The sequence below is a fragment of the Orussus abietinus genome, unplaced genomic scaffold (genome assembly GCF_000612105.2).
Source record: "Orussus abietinus isolate OABI.00-Male unplaced genomic scaffold, Oabi_2.0 scaffold37, whole genome shotgun sequence".
Taxonomy (NCBI): Eukaryota; Metazoa; Arthropoda; class Insecta; order Hymenoptera; family Orussidae; genus Orussus; species Orussus abietinus.
The window spans coordinates 806,372-827,871 of record NW_019394759.1 but is presented as its reverse complement, the minus strand read 5'-3'; the positions used below and the strand labels follow the sequence as shown (position 1 = coordinate 827,871).

The window sequence follows — 21,500 nt, the reverse complement described above, 5'->3', positions numbered from 1 at the left end:
AGATGAGCCCTCCTCGCCCCTGGACGAGCGAAATCGTTCCTGGTCTCTCGCTCTTGATCTTGTATATTTTGTTTTTCATCTCTTCCCATATGATGCGTAATTTTTTTTATCGAATCTAGGTGAGCCCTCCCTCGCCCCTGGTCGAGCGAAATCGTTCCTGGTCTCTCGCTCTTGATCTTGTATATTTTGTTTTTCATTTCTTCCCATATGATGCATAATTTTTTTTTATCGAATCTGGATGAGCCCTCCCTCGCCCCTGGACGAGCGAAATCGTTCCTGGTCTCTCGCTCTTGATCTTGTATATTTTGTTTTTCAATTCTTCCCATATGAGGCATAATTTTTTTTATCGAATCTAGATGAGCTCTCCCTCGCCCCTGGACGAGCGAAATCGTTCCTGGTCTCTCGCTCTTGATCTTGTATATTTTGTTTTTCATTTCTTCCCATATGATGCATAATTTTTTTTCCAATATTTTCATATTCAAGGATAAGACTGTAAGATGAAGGGAGCATCTAGACGACCTAGACGAGACATTTGCAAGGTCAAGATCGATTTTCCACCTTTTACCATTTTTTCCCCACATTTGCATATCTCGTATATTTGCAGAGGGGCGAACCTAAAATCAGGATCGTAAGACCTGAAGATACCGATGATGCATAATTTTTTTTCCAACATTTTCATATTCAAGGCTAAGACAGTAAGATCAAGGGAGCATCTAGATGACCTAGACGAGACATTTGCAAGGTCAAAATCGATTTTTCACCTTTTACCATTTTTTCCCCACATATGCATATCTCGTATATTTGCAGAGGGGCGAACCTAAAATCAGGATCGTAAGACCTGAAGGTACCGAGTTTGTCAATAACGCCCTAAAGACAGTTAATGAAAAAAAAAAGAACAAAACAAAATGAAAGTAAGATCAACGCGCGACTTCCGGGGCGATGCGTGGTTTGTCGGAGCACGTCCGTTGACGACCACCCGGATGGAAAGAGGTATCGCGAGCGCCGCCGCGAGGAGGACCCTGTGGAGGACCTCGAAGAGTACCTCGAAGAGGCGGTGGGTGCCGATCTTCCCGGCTCATAAAACAGCGGGCAATTAAGGGGAAGAGGGCCCCGGAATAAGAATCCCGGTTAAAAGTGTCCCGGTCCTGGAAGAGGCCGCTCACACGTGCGTAACGCCTCGCGGCTGCGCCCTGAGACTCGCGCGCGTCGCGGTACGACGCCTTCGACGCCAAAAACAAATCACTGGACAAAGAGGGCCCCTCCTCCCTCCTGGGAGCCGGAAAAAGGCCGGCGAAGATTTAGAGCCGTCTGAGCATCTCGCGGCGACTCTTCCGAAAGGCTCGACGCTTCTTCGGCGACGCTGCCGAAGAGGAGGAACGCCCGGTGGGCGTTCACCATCGGACGCCGAGAGGTCGCGAAATGGCCTGTCTAATTTGTTAGCAACTCCTTAGGCGTTCGCGAGGAGGACGAGACGCTTAGTGCCTTCGGAATAGACGCTACGCGTCGAGGTGGACACTTTGTGGGGACCGATTTCAACGTCTCCTGCCACGAATTGCAAATCGTCACTACTCAAGGAGCCCCCTCTTTTTTTCTATCGCTTTTCGGACCTCGCGAAATTTATTTATCCATTTATCCATGTTTGGAAAAAATTCTGGAGTGTATTAAGGTGATGTGAAACACGTCGAGGAACTTGATCGACGTCGATAAAGAAGATCTTTCTAAATGCCTACGCTGCCGACGTTGGTTTTTATATCGACAGCTGGGTCGAATTATATTGAATATTGTACTAAATGGCATACTACACTTGTCGTTTTCGTATAATAAATGTCAAGAAATCTCGTGCTTTCTGGGGCCCTAATTGACTGCAGAGGGACCCCCTGCGCCATCTGTGATTTCCAGGTCAATTAAATTTTCACTCCGGGACCCCGTATTACCATCGTTTTAGCATAGAAGCGCATACTACACTTTTTTTGCCCTTATCCCGTTCTAATGCGAGTTTATCGATTACCCGAGTGTTCTAAATTGTCGTAAAATTGTCCTGACCCTTTCGATTCTCATATCAGAGCCTTCGATAATTGTATATCGATCGAAATATGAGAGCTCGACGCCATTTTGGTTCTGGTCTGGGCTGAGTTAAAAAATGTTGTTAAAAAATTGAAATTTTCAATGTGTCAGGACAATTCTTAGATGATCAGGAGTGTTGTGTCAAAGTTTCGGACAGTTTGGTCTAATACCCTTATAAAAAAGGGTGTTGTATTCGAATCGACTGATTTGAAGGGTGTTTCACTTCACCTTAAATTTGCGGAGTTGCAGAAATATACCGCGAGTTACGGATATACAGGAAGCCTCACGTTTTTGTCAAGAGGGACTTCGCTCGTAAAAACTGGAGACAGTTCGTAATTGCCAGACCCCTCGCGGATACAAAGTATTCCTTTGAGCGACGCCGACGTGCCAAATGGCGAAACGCAGCCTGTTCAGATTTTTCTCCCGCCCTCGCTTACCCACGAGCTCCAATGTTTGCTAACACCGACGATTACCGGGGGGCTAATTATTCACACTTATTTATCTCGAGGGTTTTTCAGGGAAAATCGAGAAGACTCGCCAAGAAGAGCGGTTGTCGTTAAGGGCGCTCAACACTCCCGCGATTTTGCAGGGCCTCACGGGGACAACGATTCCGAACGTATTTCTAAACCGATCGAGCTTAACGAGTGCTCATATCGAAGATGAATTGTTGACCTGTGTTTATATGGGAGCGATTTTCGATAAGTGGTCATTATCATATAAAAAAGTGCAACGACATAATTTCAATGCCCTTTTACCTAGGATGGAGGTGCTCGATCGAAAATCGCTCCCATATAAACACACGTCAACATTTTATCTTTAAAACGAGCACTCGTTGAGCTCGATCGGTTGAGAAATACGCTCAAAATCGTTGTTACGGTTAACGCGGCCTTAAAATAACGCACGCACCGTCCACCCCGAAGCGAGGCTCGCCATTCACGAAACCCCGTGCCGAAGAAGTCAAGGATTAGTCTTATCTCCTTTTCTTACAAACTATTATATCGACGCGTTTATATATAAACACGCGAGGGACTTTTCCTTTTTTTCCCCTCTTTGACTCCAGACGGGAATTGCACTTCGCCAACTTTACGAGGTACTCGCCAAGAGACTCGCCGGAGCGAGGATTTCCTCAGGGCGAACTTCGGGAGGGCTACTTAACACCTAGTAAAACCGCACCGCGGTTTCCGCGCCGCCTCCGATTTCCGGAAATCGAATAAACCCTGGAAAAGGGTACCGAGAGTCCCCTCGTAAAGCGTCTCTCGTCGCGGTCCCAAAATCTCGTATGACATTCTTGGAACGTTTCCTTACAAACCACTTTAAGTTTCGTGCGAAAGAAAAATTTTTTTCTTCCGAACCAAAATTTCTTCCTCTCTCCCTCGACCTTAAAAAGTATCTTCTTTACCGACGTCGATCAAGTTCCGCGAGGTGTTTCACTTCACCTTAAGGTATGAAACGGTTTGAGACACCCGGTTCTATGAAAAATTTTATGAACGATTGGGCTTTCGGATGCCACTTTCACATCCCCTTAAGGTGAAGTGAAACTCCTTTCAAATCAGCCGATTCGAATACAACAGTTTTTTTTAAGGGTATTAGACCAAATTGTCCAAAACTTTGACACATCACTCCTGATCGTCTAAGAATTGTCCTGACACATTGAAAATTTGGATTTTTCAAAACAATTTTTTAACTCAGTCCAGACCAGAACCAAAATGGCGTCGAGCTCTGATATCTCGATCGATATACAATTATCGAAGGCTCTGATATGAGAATCGAAAGGGTCAGGACAATTGTACGACAATTTAGAACACTCCGGTAATCGATAAACTCGCATTTGAACGGGATAAAGGCAAAAAAAGTGTTGTATGCGCTTCTATGCTAAAACGATGGTAATACGAGGTCTCGGAGTGAAAATTTAATTGGCCTGGAAATCACAGATGGCGCAAGGGGTCCCTCCGCAGTCAATTAGGGCCCCAGAAGGCACGAGATTTCTTGACATTTATTATACGAAAACGACAAGTGTAGTATGCCATTTGGTACAATACCCAATATAATTCGACCCAGCTGTCAATATAAAAACCAACGTCGGCAACGTAGGCATTTAGAAAAATCTTTATCGACGTTGATCAAGTTTCTCGACGTGTTTCACATCCCCTTAAGGAATCGCCGATCTCGAGACTCCTTCGGTCAAGGATGAACGGCGACGCAGCATCCGCTGGACCTCGGTGGCGTCGACAGGGGGCAATATTTATAGTCCGTCAAATCTTAGCCTTCCTCGGCCAGGACTCGGAGGCTCGCAAGACATCCGAATTGGCCAATGGAGGGATTCCTGGCCCCTTGGCTCGCGGACGCGCGAGGTTTAACTTTAGACTCCTCTCTCGGGGCGCCCAATTAAAGCGGACGGCGACGTCGTCGACGCGCTAACGAGCCGTCGAATATAACGCCCTGAGCCGGCATCGTTGATTAGCCGGTGTCTAGGCCATTACGGCCGCTTTATATCGATCTCTCGCGACCCTGGCCAGCTAATTTGCGAGGTCGATCGCCCGAGCCGCGCAGACTCGGGCCCTCTCGCTCGTAGAGAAGGAAACTCGGAATTCCTCTCCTAGAAGAAGCTCCCGACCACCTGTGCGGAACTGAAAATCCACACATTGTATTTTAAGGTGAAGTGAAACACGTTAAGAAATTCGATTCTCATATCAGAGCCTTCGATAATTGTATACTGATCGAAATACGAGAGCTCGACGCCATTTTGGTTCTGGTCTGGACTGAGTTAAAAAATTTTTTTGAAAAATCCAAATTTTGAATGTGTCAGGACAATTCTTAGATGATCAGGAGTGATGTGTCAAGGTTTCGGACAGTTTGGTCTTTTACCCTTAAAAAAAAGTGTTGTATTCGAATCGACTGATTTGAAGGGGGTTTCACTTCACCTTAAGAATCCAAATTTTCAATGTGTCAGGACAATTCTTAGATGATCAGGAGTGGCGTGTCAAGGTTTCGGACAGTTTGGTCTAATACCCTTAAAAAAAAGTATTGTATTCGAATCGACTGATTTGAAGGGGGTTTCACTTCACCTTAAAAATCCAAATTTTCAATCTGTCAGGACAATTCTTAGATGATCAGGAGTGATGTGTCAAAGTTTCGGACAGTTTGGTCTAATACCTTTAAAAAAAAGTGTTGTATTCGAATCGACTGATTTGAAGGGGGTTTCACTTCACCTTAAAAATCCAAATTTTCAATGTGTCAGGACAATTCTTAGGTGATCAGGAGTGATGTGTCAAGGTTTCGGACAGTTTGGTCTAATACCCTTAAAAAAAAGCGTTGTATTCGAATCGACTGATTTGAAGGGGGTTTCACTTCACCTTAACGCCCGAACACCTTCTAAAGCATTTTCACCTATGTATCTTGATACCTTTTGCGGTATTTCTGTTAATCCAGGAAGAGGAAATATATTCCGCCGAATGGAGTCGCATGGACCAGGATCCCCCACGCGTCCTTCTGGCGCCTCCTCGGGGAGGCTCGACAAAAGGCTTGGCAGAATTTCCTTGAGTTTCTCCCTCGATTGGGAATTCCTGGTGCGTGTGCCGAGAGACGCAGGAGTTTCGCCGATCGCCTCGAAATCCACTCTCTTGTCTCTCTCTCTCTCTTTTTTTTTTTTCTTCCTGCCGCATTGCTGCCAGCAACGTGAGCGTTTTATTATCCCGCGAGAAGCCCCGAGCTAAATGCTGAATCCTCCCTGTTAGTGGTCATCTCTTGTCTAGCTTTATCTCGTCCGACCTTGTGGAGGTACTCCTGAATTTTTTCGATAATTTTTTTTTTTTTTTTTCGATAATGTCTTATGCTGCATCTAACGTTAACTTCGTCCTCGCGAATGTTAGCGATCAATTAGAATATTTCGCATCGCCTTTGATATTAACTTTGCCCTCGGGAATTTTTCCATTAACATTGGAATATTTCGTATCTTTTCTGGAATTAATTTTCGATCCGGAAATTTCTGCGATCGTTTCGAGTATTTTATCCTCCTAGTCTTAGTAATTTTTTACATCCCAGATATACGACCCTCCCCTCCCTCGAGGGTCAAGAGGCGCTCCTTCTTCACCCTCCTCTCTTTACCCCGAAAAATTAAGGAGCGATCGTTATATGCATGCGGTAATTACGACAAGGTATTGACAGACACGCGAACGCTAACGAGGGCTCGTCAATCGATAGCTGGTATATTTTTAAAGTCTAATGAGTTTTGCAAGACGACCGGCGCATGCTCCATCTTACGAATTGTGCCAGAACAAGAGCAATTAGAGGTGCAACATTGACCTCGATGTCAAACTCGATAACGAGTAAATTAAAACCGTCATCTTCGACGATACAACTTTATACGATATTAAATTAATTATTACACGATCATGAATTAAAAATAGACCAAGAGGGGACATCTTCTCTGGGTGATCGCTGATCAATGAAACATTCCATCCAATTATTAATTCCTATTATAAGTGCGTTTTATCATTTGGTCTCATATAGGTCATCATCTTCCCTACCTGATCGCTATTCGATTAAGGTATCCTCTACGTGCCATACCCCATAACATCTCGTATATAGTCACGCACCTCGGTGCGTGCGTCCCGCGTAAATCGGTATTCGAAATTAAATTCCGAACCGCTGATTAACTTGCAAATCGCGGCCAGCAGGACCCTCCTCGGTCGCGACAGGAATCTGGTATCGCGGGGGCGTCGCCGCGATTTCCAGTCGGCTCATGGAATCGCTAACCGATCATAAAAACGATCATAGGGGGAGTCGATAATGTTTAGGAAACGATTCGAGAAATTTCGGGGAACGGGGTTATTGGTATGCGGAGTGCCGACGGCAATACAATGGCGATATACGCATGGGCGAAATTCGGGTACTGCGTCCTGCGGCAAATTGGGAGGGGAGGGGAGGGGCGATTAAAAAGCGGCCAGGTGCGAGGGGGTGAGCGGTGGGGAGGCCTCTCCTCCCCGACCCGTCCGCTCGGGTCGAGCGCGCGGCCGCGACTGGCGACCTCGGGGTGCGCGGCGGGATCCAAGATGGCGGCCGCGTGGGCGGGTGTCGGGCGTGACGTCATTGGTCGACTCGCCGCCAACCGTCAGTCGCGCCGCCGCCGCCGGCCACGCCTCGACCCTCCGCGCGCGCCAGGGGGGACCTCGATTTAAAAGCTCCGCAAGCTTCGCCGCCAGTTCGCCCTCGACCGCCACGAGCCGAGGAGGTGCGACCCACGCCGAACGCTCTTCGGGATGGAGCCTCGACTCGAGGGCCAGTGATCGCGAACACGTGCTCCGGATACCGGTGGGAGGTTTTAGGGGCTTTTAAGGTACATTTGGATATTATCAGGTTATAGATAGGAGAGGTTAGTGAAACCTTACAGGTTAGAGTGCCGAAGAGATTTAAAATTCCCAGGGGATGTTTCGAGCCCTGGAGGTGTGACATTTATACCGAGAAGTTTTGGAGGTTAGGACCTTCGTGGATGACGAGGTTCTCGGATAACAGGGCTCGTGAATGACAAGGTACATGGACGCGGAAGTGGGGGAATGGACGGATAACCTTTGGAGGGTGATCGACTTTGGTGAATGTTGTGAACTTTCGACGAGCCCGGGAACGGAAGAGGAGTTTCCTCGGCAAGTTTTGACACGTTTTTCGGAGCCAATTTAAATTATTAGCGATGGATTCCCCGGTGGAGGAGACGGAGCTGGACGTGGGGTCGGCGAGCGACGAGGTGGAGTCCGTCGAACCCAGGGCGAAGCCGACCCCCAGGCCGTTCACTATAGAGAGTCTCATCGGCACCATGGGCCAGGGCGAGACGCCGGCGAGGAGTAACCTCGAGGACGAGAAAACCGGAAACGAAGAGGCGGAGAGAGACAGAGAGCTTCTTTATCAGCAGCATTGTCTGGCCACGGCGACCAGTGCTCTGCCAGGTTAGTTCTGATTTAATCGTTGAATTTGGAAAATTAAATTAATTTTTTAACAGGGGCGGGTAGTCATTATTAACGATTCATTTCCAGGGTTTGCCATGCCTCTTGGACTGTATGGAGCGTGGTTGCCGATGAGGATGTACGGTGGAGGCGCACCTGGGGGACCCATCGTCCCCCCTCACCTCTCGGCCACCTATCCTTCGCACCAGAACCACCAGAATCATCTGTCTCATCATCCAGGGATTGGGTTGAACCATCTTCAAGGTGCCGCGTACCCTGGACACCTTGGCAGCCAGGTGGCAACCAATCTGACCGACAGCGACGACGACGGAAGCTTGTCGCCGGCGTCGCCGGTTCACGACCTCTCCAAAGGCCAGCACGGTGAGTGGGATTTTTATTTTTATTTCTTCCTTTCCATGAAACCTCCAAAAGCACGGCAAGGGGACATTTTAGAGATCCGCCACCTCAAAAAGTCGGTACGGGGGACGCACGTTAAAAGAAAAAAAAAAGTATTCCCGACTTCCGAAAGATCGGCGAATTGTAGGGAATTTTTGGCAACCTCTAAAAGCCAGGACAATAAGCCCAAATTTCCAAAAGAAATTCATAACCTCTCCGAAGGTTAGCACAGTGAGCGCAAATTTAAAAAATAAATTTGCAACCTCTCCTAAAGTCGGAATCTTTTAAGGTGAAGTGAAACCCCCTTCAAATCAGTCGATTCTAATACAACACTTTTTTTTAAGGGTAAAAGACCAAACTGTCCGAAACTTTGACACGTCACTCCTGATCATCTAAGAATTGTCCTGACACATTGAAAATTTGGATTTTTTAACAACATTTTTTAACTCAGCCCAGACCAGAACCAAAATGGCGTCGAGCTCTCATATTTCGATCAATATACAATTATCGAAGGCTCTGATATGAGAAACTAAAGGGTCAGGACAATTTTACGAGAATTTAGAACACTCTGGTAATCGATAAATTCGCATTTGAACGGGATAAAGGCAAAAAAGTGTTGTATGCGCTTCTATGCTAAAACGATGGTAATACGAGGTCTCGGAGTGAAAATTTAATTGACCTGGAAATCAGAGATGGTGCAGGGGGTCCCTCTGCAGTCAATTAGGGCCCCAGGAAGCACGAATCCGGAGGATTTCTGGAGTTTCACTTCGATTTCTTGATATTTATTGTACGAAAACGACAGTTGTAGCATGCCATTTGGTGCAATACCCAATATAATTCGACCCAGCTGTCGATATAAAAACCAACGTCGGCAACGTAGGCATTAAGAAAAATCTTCTTTATCGACGTCGATCAACTTCCTCGACGTGTTTCACTTCACCTTAATGGTCCCTTAGATTCGCCAGGCGGGAATTTGCATCCATTGGGCGGGGAGAGAAAGATTTTTTTAATAGGAATAAATGTGAACCAGGTGCGACCAGGTCGAGTGGAGTACATTGGCGAAGGCGAATGCATTCCTCCAGACGTGGGGCAGGCGGTGCACGAAGGGAGGACATTCGTGTCCAGAAATGTACCCTTGCCATTGTTGACGAACAGCCGAAACGATCTCTCTGCTCGCTAAGGAACGGCTCCGTTATGTCCCTCGACCTTAGGCCCTCTCGGGCACGACTTGGACACCCAATCGATCGCAATTAAAATGCGATTATGGCTCGATGCCTAAGTGCCCGGGCCTCGTGGCTTGTCGAGGCTCCTTTAACGACCCGCCGTCGTATGCGAGCGTCATTCGAATCGCGGCTAATTAATGCGCAACCGTTGCTCCCAGCCAATTTCGACGGCCGACTAAGTAGCCGAGTGCACTTGGCTCGGCCGGAATAATTACAATGTTTGTCGCCCGATTATTCACAGCCGAGTATTTTCTTTTCTTTTTTCTCTTTCCTTCTCGATCCGTGGAATCGCTCGACCACGATATCGCTAATATTAATATACAAGGAAGACGAGAAAATTCCCGACTTCGCGGTGAGGATGGTACAACTTGCAACATCGTGCGTAATGACATTTACTATTTTTTTTTTTGAGCACCTTGAGAGTCGATTTTTATTTTTAACGCCGCTTTTCGCATGCGTAACGACATTTGCCTTTTTTTTTTTGGACCACTGAGAGTCGATTTTTATTCTTAACGGCGCCTTACGCATGCATAACGACATTTGCCATCTTTTTTTTTTTGGACCACTTTGAGAGTCGATTTTTATTTTTAATGGCGCCTTTCGCATTCATAACGACATTTGCCATTTTTTTTTTAACACTTTGAGAGTCGATTTTTATTTTTAACGGCGCTTTTCGCATGCGTACCGACATTTGCCATTTTTTTTTGGACCACTTTGAGAGTCGATTTTTATTTTTAACGGCGCCTTTCGCATGCATAACGACATTTGCCATTTTTTTTTTACCACTTTGAAAGTCGATTTTTATTTTTAACAGCCCCTTTTGCATGCATAACGACATTTGCCATTTTTTTTGGAGCACTTTGAGAGTCGATTTTTATTTTTAACAGCCCCTTTTGCATGCATAACGACATTTGCCATTTTTTTTGGAGCACTTTGAGAGTCGATTTTTATTTTAAACGGCGCCTTTCGCATGCATAACGACATTTGCCATTTTTTTTTGGAGCACTTTGAGAGTCGATATTTATCTTTAACGGCGCCTTTTGCATGCATAACGACATTTGCCATTTTTTTTTGGAGCACTTTGAGAGTCGATTTTTATTTTTAACGGCGCCTTTCGCATGCACCGCGGGTTGTCGTTTAACGTTTGCAACGACAGCGTGTTCGTCGAGCCGATATATACGACAGATGCATTATTTCGCTGTCGCGACGAAGTTGCGGTAAGAATCGACAATTGGCACCGATCGGACGTTATGTCGTCCTGGTCTCCCATAAGGCGGCTCTTAACGATGCTGAATAAACGACGGCCCCGTTGCACCTTCGCAACCGGCGCATCGACGGCCCTGCATATTCATTCGCGGTTGCGACCAGAATACGCCTCCTCGGAGATCGTCATCTTTTTAACCGGGGATGAACGCGAACCGCCCCGCCGAGAGTGGCCGTCGATTCTTCAACGACGTCCCCGATAATTGATTGATAAGCGTGCGCGCGCATCCCGGTGCACCGGTATGAACGTCTAGTTTGAATAATTACCGGAAGAGTCGCGTCACTTTGGGCGCGGTATATTTCGGGAGATTAGGATCGATTATCGGCCCCTGCTTCGTGGTTTATACTTTTGGAACGCCCCACAGTGGAGGTGTCGAGACAATCGAGAGTCGATATCGAGGCATCGAGGTATCGGTGATATCGACGATCGACGAGACTCGCCGGAGAAGAGCTCGCAGGAATTCCCGACTCTCGCCAGGTCGAGGGTCGCAAAGGTTTTCGGGTCGGGAATCGAATTAACCCGAGGACACTTGCCGAACGATTGGATCGCTTATCCTCGCGGTCGATTTGTCCGCGACCTTCGATATCTCGAGGTTGGTCGCGACCTCGAGATCGCGAATCGCGAGACTTTACGGTCAAGGTGGAAAGCAGAAGGTTCAATGTACGGTCTTCGACGTCTTCTTCGGGGTTGATATTCCACCTTATTCGACTATTAATATCGATTTCGATCGCTTATAGCGATTTTAATATCTATCTCGAAAATATCGATATCGACTCGAGATCGTACCCCGACGACCTTATCACGAGGGTACAAGGTAGGAGGTTCGAAGTCGTGCCTTCGATAATTATTTTTAAGATCGACGCAATTCGATCGTTATCGACTTTGACGTAAATTTCGATAAGGCGCGAGAATTCGAGTCTTCACCTTGGTGACCTTAGGGGGTACCGACGAGGAAGGCGCAAGGAGGTCGGGATCTCTTGGCAACTGCTCCACATCGCGTCTTCGGCGTCCTCTTCGTAATCGGTAGGCGAGATGCGTAGCGATCGATCGATGAGAGGCCGATGGATCGGCAGGGTGGAGGGGGAGGGGGGGGAAGAGGCAGAAGAGGCAGAAGAGGAGGCCGAAGACGCGAGCTGGAACCCGAAGAAACGACGTTTCTTCGGGTTCTCTCCGTCGTAGCTGCGATCACGTATTTCTGAGGCGACGGAGTGAATGGACGATCGTCGTTGTCGGCCACTTATTGATGTCTCGCCGACCGCGCCATTTCGTATGCAGAACGAAAAACCTTCTGGGAATCTATCAGTCATTTATGACATACCCTGTGCGCCTTGAGGAGCCACGAGGGCCGATTCGTCAGGCCTCGATTCGGGCCCGAATGGGCTAAGATCGAACTATCGATTCCATTCATTTTCTCTATTATGAGTATCGAGTTCTTTCGTTCCCTATTTTTTTTTTGTCGCATCTCAACAATTATTATTTCACAACGAACGACGGATTCCACTCATTTTCTCTATAATGAATATCGAGTTCTGTCGTTCCCGATTTTTTTTGATCGCATCCACAATTATTATTTCACAGCGAACGATCGATTCCCTTAATTTTCTCTATTATGAGTATCGAGTTCTTTAGTCCTCCATTTATTTTTGTCGCATATCAACGATTTTTTTTATCGAATCTCAACGATTATTATTTTACAGCGAACGATCGATTACCGTAATTTTCTCTATAATGAATATCGAGTTCTTTCGTTCCCGACTTTTTTTGATCGCATCCACAATTATTATTTCACAGCGAACGATCGATTCCCTTAATTTTCTCTATAATGAATATCGAGTTCTGTCGTTCCCCATTTTTTTTTATCGCATATCAACGATTTTTTTTTTATCGCATCTCAACGTTTATTATTTCACAGCGAACGATCGATTCCCTTAATTTTCTCTATAATGAATTTCGAGTTCTGTCGTTCCCGATTTTTTTTTATCGCATCCACAATTATTATTTCACAGCCAACGATCGATTCCATTCATTTTTTCTATAATGAATATCGAGTTCTTTCGTTCCCGATGTTTTTTATCGCATCTCAACAATTATTATTTCACAGCGAACGATCGATTCCCTTGATTTACTTCATAATGAGTATCGCGTATAAGCTCTTCCTTTATTTATTTATTTANGAGGGGACCAGTGGGCCCTTCCGCCCTGGAGTCACCGCGGCCTGGCCTCGGCGTAGGAGGGCGACGCAATTGGGACCCCCCCTCACCGCCCTTTTATGGACTCCCTTGAGTCGAAGGTCACGGCGGGGTGTCCACGGCTACCGACAATGCGCCCTCCTCCCGCCATCAGTGAGGGGCCGGAAATCCGGGTATGGATATGGTAACCCAGCTACGCCGCCATGGGTCGGCCCTTGCCGTCAAGCGCGGAGTCGCGGGTGGCTCGGTTCGGCCCTACTCCGCGCGGCTCCGGCACCCATGGACGGCGGCGGGGCGAGGCCTGTCCGCCACCGTTGTCCTTTTCTGCGGTCCCTCGACAGCGCCCTTGTCCCGCAATGGATGTTATCTTCTTGCCCGCACTCGCCTCACCGCGAGGACGTCCTAACGTCTAAGCTATACACAACGTATAATACCAAAAAGAAATTGCAGGTAACGTGACGGGTATTCGAACTCCTCTCTTCCTCGGCTTTGAGTGCCGAGCGTGCTGAAATAAGACGTGGATGACACGATAAAATTAAAATATGATACCACTGCCTTCGGAAAGGAATTTAATGGTTTTCAGAATTATTGTTCAACATTCGGAGCCCTGGGGTGATCGCCCACCGGGTGTATCGTCACAATATATATATGTTTTTTTATTTTTTAATACAAAAAGGAATTTAATGGTTTTCAGAATTATTGTTCAACATTCGGAGCCCTGGGGTGATCGCCCACCGGGTGTATCGTCAAAATATATATATGTTTTTTTATTCTCAAGATAATGCCAGGAATAAAACGTTCCCAGACGATCGTTGAACTTCCGGTAGACTTATATACATTTTCCCTCGAGGAATTTCGAGAATGAAGTGTCGCGAGAGGATCAACGAGCCGGGGGGTCCTTTTCGGTGAACGGATCCGAACATGGAGGGCATCATTTCCGGAAATGGAGATCCTTGAAATAAATATCGACGCCGAATGGGATCGATCCTCGGCCCGGATTCTCTTCATGAAAGATTACACGGTCGTTCACTCTCGTACGATTCATGAAAACCGATCGACCGACCGATATAGTCCTGTTCCTCGCCCTGGCTCGGATAATTCACTCGCGGCCGTTTTGCGGGAGGACTCGATCGCACGTACGATCCTCCACGTCGGGGTCTCCGGGGATCGAGATCGAGATCTCGCGGTCGGGAAAAGAAGCCGATCTCTCGAAGCGCTTACTCGCTTCGCTAGCCTCGGAAATTGGACCGACCGCGAGCTCCTGGTGGAGAGACGTTCGTTGACCCGAAATCGAGGTCCAGGGCGAGGGAGGGAACCTCCCCGGAGCTTTCCAGGATCTATCCCGAAAGCTCTTGGGAAGGACATAAGATCAGGGACGTGATACCTTGTAAGGAGGGAAAACGTGTAGAATCGATGAAAGGCACCTTAAGGAACGCCTCGACCTCCGTCAGGACCTCTTCCAGGATGTAGAGAGACGTTGATCATTTTCCCGGAATTTTTTCTCACGGGGAATTTCTAGGTACGCGGCACCCTGTAACGTGAGGAAAATCGTGGAATTCGTTGTGGACACCTTATTATAATTTTCCCTAGAAATCCACTTATGAAAAGAAGAAAGAAAATATCAAATGAATATGTAAGGTCATGCAAGGCGAGGTAATTATGGGGTTGAAAGTACCTTAAACGTCGTTTTATTCTCGCCTCGACCTCTTTGAGGAGGTAAAAAAATCTCGTCAATTTTCCAGGATTCTCCCTAAAAATTTATTTAAATTGAAATTAGTCGATGTGAAACACTCCGCGGTGTGAGAAAAATGAATGGAACCGAAAACACCTTAAATGTCGTTTTCTCCTCGGGAACGACCCCGACCGCAAGGCGCACCTCCAGGTGTGACGATCATCGACCTGAGGCGATGACGCAATATCTGGATGATCGATGGGAAATGTTCTCACGTCTCATATCGAGTCTCTTTTTCCTCCCTCCACCTGCTCGGAACGAGCCGCGATTTGCGTTGCTTTCTGCGTCCCGTAATTTAGTTATGAGCTCGACAAGTAGCCTCACCGAGGCACAAAAGTTACCGGGAAATCATCGCGTGCTGGACAAGACCAAAAGACTATAAGCCGCCATTACCCGGGACAGCCTTGAATGTCTGATTAGGGAAAAGTTGCAGCGACTTCGGTTAAAATTTCAGACCTTTCAGTTCTCCAGCCCGTTGACAAACAGCAAAAGCACCGAGGTTTATATATACCTTTGATATCGGGGATCAATGATTCCAAGATGGCGGCGTTTCTGCACCCTCCGTGCATCGCTTCGGGTCGAAACCGTCGCGAAATTCAAACGGAATGATGATAAATATAAAAAATGTATATATCAGGGAGCAGAACGATTAGAAGGGTAAATTCTGACGTATGATATAGGCGACGTTGAATAATTATACAGTGGACATATATGCCTTTAATGTCGAGGATCAATTATTCCAAGATGGCGGCGTTTCTGCACCCTCCGTGCATCGCTTCGGGTCGAAACCGTCGCGAAATTCAAACGGAATGTTGATAAATATGAAAAATATATATATCAGGGAGCAGAACGATTCGGAGGGTAAATTCTGACGTATGATATAGGCGACGTTGAATAATTATACAGTGGATATATATGCCTTTAATGTCGAGGATCAATTATTCCAAGATGGCGGCGTTTCTGCGCCCTCCAGACATCGCTTCGCATTTAAACCGCCGCGAAATTTAAATATAATGATAATAAATGTGAGAAAAAAAATACATTAGGGAGCAGTACGATCCGGAGAGTAAATTCTCACGTATGAGCGACGTTGAAAAATTGTACACGGGATGAAACTGTTATTTCATTGAAATGTGCATCATTCGAGGGAGTCATTTCCTTCGAATCGGATATTCTTTCTTTTTTTATCATCTCCCTGAGGCCACTTATTGTAGATTCGGTTGACCGTTTTCGAGCTTCCGATTAAAATCGATCGCTCGACTCGGAGGGTTAAAGTCTCGCTTATAGTCGGCGATGTAGAGCCCGAAAGCCTACACGCGCACGGAAGTATCGGAGCGCAATCGAAAGTCTTTGAATTAATGATGTTGGAAAGGAAAGTGGATCCCGGTCTGGTCTCTGACGGTGCAGAAAAGGGCCACCTTCTCCTCGCAACTAGTTCACCTTTCCTGGGTCCTAATCGCAGTTTAAGTCGCGTTTAGATCGATTTAAATCGACTTAGCTCTGTCCGACAGGTCAGAGGGTTAAGCCTCTTCGTCCGTAGAAATTGCCGGTAAAACATGTGATTCCTAATTTTTTTTTTCTTCCCATTAATTTTTCCAGGCCCAGAGAACGGCCGCGTCTCGGCGGAGAGCGAGGACGAGGTCGGCGGCGAGAACGTCCCAGGAGCGGCGACTTCCGGTTCCGGCGGGAGCTCCAGCAGCAAAGCTCGTCGACGAAGGACGGCCTTCACCTCGGAACAACTCCTGGAGCTCGAGAGGGAATTCCATGCTAAGAAATACCTGAGCCTGACCGAACGCTCGCACATAGCGCACGCCCTGAAGCTGTCGGAGGTGCAGGTGAAGATCTGGTTCCAGAACCGGCGTGCCAAGTGGAAGAGGGTGAAGGCGGGTCTGACGACCTCGGGAGCGGGTTCGGCGAGCAGGAGCACCGGGGGCCAGCATCCCGGAGGAGGGCCCAGGATCGTGGTGCCGATCCCGGTGCACGTAAGTCGCCTGGCCGTGAGGTCTCACCATCATCACCTGGAGAAATGTCCGCCCTCGCAGAGCAACGGGGGACTGAGACCGACCTTGAACTCCGGGTCCTTGAGCGGGAGCCTAAGACTTCAGGGTGCGGCGATCCCATCGGCGGGGCAGGTGGCCGCCCTGGGGGGCCTCAGGGCGTTTTCGGCTCCCCAGCATGCCGGACCATCGGGGAGGTAGCTGGTGGACAGGAAGAATTAGTTCCCGAGAGGCAGATACGAGGTCCTCGAGAAGGGTGTTCTCCGATCCGCAGGGTGCAAAGACCTCGAAGAAGGTGTTCTCCAATCTGCGGCACAGAAAGCTGAAGAGAAGGCGGCTGATAGGAACTCTGCCGATACAGCGTGCGGCACCGATGCTCGTTTTGTAAGTACCAAAAGATGTAAGTACACCGAATGAAGCTTCCCAGGACCACGGTACCTGAAGAAGTACCTCGAGAGACTGGAAATTACGATCTGAGATTTATACGCCGTGCAATACAGCGGACATGAATTTTGAAGAGGAGTCTGGCCGAAGACGGGAGGACGATGGAAGTCCTGAAAGGGTCGAGAGGTAATCAAACGGTCCAGGGTGTGAATTAAGAATCAAAATGGTGACACGGCAGGAGCGAGTCGCGGACGGACGTTAATTTAACGAGATCGTTTTGATCCTCGAGCCGAGTCACCGACAGGGGGAATTAAGTCCCGAACAAAGGACGAAATCGGAATATATCCGGATGAGGCCGCACCCACGATCGGATGCCGGTGAAGGGCCGATGATCTCGCATAAGAGGATTGCCGGTCAAGATAATTTCGGAGGGAGTTTGGATGGAGGTGTCGATACGCCGGTTCCATCCACGAGACCCAGGAAGAGGCCTGTGAGGACTTCCTCGTCGAGGGAGCTAGTTAAAGGTCGACTTCGCGGGAAACCGACCAAGGTGCGAATTTGAGGATGAATAAGTCACTCGAAAATGAAAGGGTAGAGACATTACGTGCAGTTAGAGACTCGAGCCGCCTTAGGCACGATCGATCTAGAGTTTAAGTGAGCTTGTAAATAGTACTTGCGCGGTGCAGCTGCATCATGCATGTTTAAGCGCGAGTCGAAGGTGCACGAGATGGCGCACATGCGAGAGGAGACATGTAATATATTATATATATACATACATACGATATAGGCTCTCGAGGCTATATTAATGACCGATCTAATATATTGTCACAAGAGTAAGAGTAACGCGAAGACCTGTTATCGCGGTTACGATGTGCCAGGGGATGCATGTACGCATTACGTTTACCTATGGACGCGCAATAAAGAACTTTCCACTCGGAGACTCGAATCGTTATTGGCGAGCAGATTTGACCTGGACGCGAGTACGTCGATACCCCTGCCAGGGAGGTAGAGCTCCTCCGTGACTATAGACAAATAAATAAATAAACCGACTTCCTGGCACTCTTCCCGTCATTGCAGCGCAGGAGGCCCTCGGTCGCGAATTTCGACAATGGCGATATTTTGACAATGTGTCCCGACAGTCGGGCCACCCGGCCCACCTAGGTGTCGTCACTTTTGTCGGGCTCCTTTGACCCGGTGTTACCGTCCCATGGGACCCCGTGGCATCTCATGGGCGTGACGCAAATAAAGGCGACATATTGCCGGGCACGAGCATGCCAGGCTCCCGGGGAACGGCCGAGGTTTCCATACAAGAACTCGCCACGAGCTTCCCTGGAAATGGCACTTTGGCCAAAAGTCGGGATCCCGGTCGGCCCACTTTTCCGGGGGACCTCTTCTTTCCTCGACTCGACTAATTTGCCTGCCAAGGGGGTCGTATTAATGGCGGCCAGGTGGAGGAACTCGGGGTCGGATCTCGCCCATGGGGACCATGCCTTTGCACCCCGAATATCCACCCTGAAATTAATTCCGAAACCTCCAGGTGGCGATTAGGGTTCCTTGCCTCGTCTGCAAAAAGAGGAAGACTCAGACATTCTTAATTAACGGTTTACTTATACAGGAATCGTGTCATTTTACCCCAACGCCATCGTATCCTGTGTCCACATCTCGCCATATTCTCCTATAATTGCTATTAATAACGAAATGAAAAGAAAAAAAGACATACGAACCTGCCCCTAAGGGAGACAATTACATTTTTCTATTTTTCATATGCGTTTTGTATCCATTTTCTGATAATGCTCCGTCAAAGGAGTTGAATTTCCGTTTGTCGATTACCGGCGTCTGGACCGCGAGCGTCCGCCATGTTGGAATTTCGCGAGCGTCGAGGTTTCCCGACTCGCGGATCGCATAACATATTCCAGAATATTCCCGACACGGAGAGAGCCGCTCGTGGGTATACCTAACGTTACACTAATGTCTCATCGATCAAGTCGGTTAATGACCAGCAGTTATACGGTGTATATAAAAGCAGGAAGCATACCTCGGGGTCGGGGTAGTTATGCCGGGCACAATGGCGGAGCGGAGTGCATTACGGTTAATACACGAAGGACCGCGGTCGTTTAGCCGGCGATCTCGGCAGTTGCCGTTGCCGTCGGAGGGATAAATCATCTCCTGGTTGCGGCCACGCCCTACGGGAGACACCGAAATTCTCCCTTCCGGCATAACGTACAATCTCTCCGTACCAGGCCTAAAAGTGTCCTCCGATCCTTCCTATGCCGGACCCCTGCAAACGTATTTCATCAGATATCACTTTTACATCGCGGAGCTTACATATGTATTCTACGGCTAACCCTTTCAATACCATTCACCGTATGATCGCGTCCTTTACATAATCAATTTCCCTCGCTTGATACGCCTTTGATACCCGGTCCTCTTCAACCCGTGGGACGGAAGTCGGAATCTGGCCGATACGGTGTCGATGTTCTACGGTTTAATAATAGTATAGCGTCGAACCGGTATCATTTTCACCATGGTATAGATAACAGGAAGGATAGGCTCCTTACCCCTTAGCGTGATCTAAAAATCTAAAAATTAATTTATCGATTAATTCTTACGTTTCCATTACAAGCGAGACTAACCTCTTTTCTTTCTCTTTGTTATCGCCCCTTTTCTTTGTTGTGTAACAATGATATCTAGAGCAGACATCAATGGTACGGCATGGTCAACATTGAGGTTAGGTTCTGCATCCCTTATCGTGGTCTTCCAAAAACCTGAAGTTATGTACGTATTATGTAATCTACGTAATTTATGTGTGTAATCTAGAGCGGATATCGATGGACACGGCATGGTCAACATTGAGGTTAGGTTCTGCATCCCTTATCGTGGTCTTCCAAAAACCTGAAGTTACGTACGTATCTATGTAATCTACGTAATTTATGTGTGTAATCTAGAGCAAATATCCATAGACACGGCATGGTCAACATTGAGGTTAGGTTCTGCATCCCTTATCGTGGTCTTCCAAAAACCTGAAGTTATGTACGTATTATCTAATCTACGTAATTTATGTGTGTAGTCTAGAGCGGATATCCATGGACACGGCATGGTCAACATTGAGGTTAGGTTCTGCATCCCTTATCGTGGTCTTCTGAAAATCTGAAGTTACGTACGTATCTTTGTAATCTACGTAATTTATGTGTGTAATCTAGAGCAGATATCCATGGACACGGCATGGTTAACATTGAGGTTAGGTTCTGCATCCCTTATCGTGGTCTTCCAAAAACCTGAAGTTATGTACGTATTATGTAATCTACGTAATTTATGTGTGTAATCTAGAGCAGATATCCATGGACACGGCATGGTCAACATTGAGGTTAGGTTCTGCATCCCTTATCGTGGTCTTCTGAAAATCTGAAGTAAGGTACGGATGAATTGTTAAATGTTCGTTACACCTAACGCTAGATTTTCTTCGTCCCTCCTCACCCCTTTCTCTTCAGGGTGGAGTAGTGGTTACCGAAGCGACAAAGTCGGCTCCCTAAAAGCCTTTTAGCCGACACGTGTCGCATTCCGCGGATGTGGGAAGCAATGGACGCAATGGACGCGTGTCGCGACACGGATCGGGTGGACCTTAGCGCGAACAATCGACAATGGGCACGAGCGACCGATGCCCCGAATCCTGGGACACTTATATACAGGAGGAACGAGTCCTGGACCGGACACAATGAGATTCCTCGAGGAAGCCCTCCACAATGAGGGACTCCCGGGTATCGGGGAAGAAGTCGCCGCGTCCGAAAGTTCTCCCGTATAAAGAGGTACAACAACCACATACCAAAATGCCATTATCCTTCCTCTGGAGCCCCTCCTGGCAGGACACAATGACAACGGGCGATTTGTCATCGAAGACAACCGACCACCCAGCGCTCCCGATTTGTCGCATGTCCTTTCGACTCTTGGAAGCGGTCCATTTTTATATTTCTCCATTTTCTCCCCCTAGGATCGATCTGGAAGTAGCGAGTTGCGGGATACGAGCTTTTTATCGAGGTATTAAGATACGGTGCGTCCGTGTACTTACATCGAGGTACTTACAAGGAAGGTATCCCAGGTCGATCTCCCCGATTTCATTTCTTTAATAATATGTCATAGTAGACTAAAAACTAAGCGACACGTATTTTTTTATATCCGCCGTTATACACTTTAAGGGGGTGAGACCATCATCCAAAGTAAGGCCTGTGAGGGGTGGCTCACTCCTGAATTTTTTTTTCCTTTGAATTCAAAAAATTATAACTCATTTCTCGTTATGAGAAAGCTTTTCCAGGTGGATTGGTTA

At 47.5% G+C, this 21,500-nt stretch overlaps 1 protein-coding gene across 1 annotated transcript; it reads left to right on the top strand.

Moving 5' to 3' along the window:
* Window positions 1-7,747: 7,747 nt before the first annotated feature.
* On the top strand, window positions 7,748-17,372 carry LOC105696191 (homeobox protein GBX-1). Its single transcript, XM_012418436.2, has 5 exons — window positions 7,748-8,000; window positions 8,088-8,378; window positions 16,401-16,907; window positions 17,073-17,198; window positions 17,299-17,372. Exons 1-5 carry the CDS (start codon window positions 7,748-7,750, stop codon window positions 17,370-17,372), a joined length of 1,251 nt encoding a protein of 416 aa, XP_012273859.2.
* Window positions 17,373-21,500: the final 4,128 nt, after the last annotated feature.

What these genes read in the sequence shown, in the direction of transcription:
- LOC105696191 (XM_012418436.2), top strand. Translation starts at nt 7,748, where the DNA reads ATGGATTCCCCGGTGGAGGAGACGGAGCTGGACGTGGGGTCGGCGAGC. An exon ending in GGCGACCAGTGCTCTGCCAG is followed by an intron (nt 8,001 to 8,087) that starts GTTAGTTCTGAT and finishes ATTCATTTCCAG; the next exon opens with GGTTTGCCATGCCTCTTGGA. An exon ending in TTTTGTAAGTACCAAAAGAT is followed by an intron (nt 17,199 to 17,298) that starts GTAAGTACACCG and finishes CGTGCAATACAG; the next exon opens with CGGACATGAATTTTGAAGAG.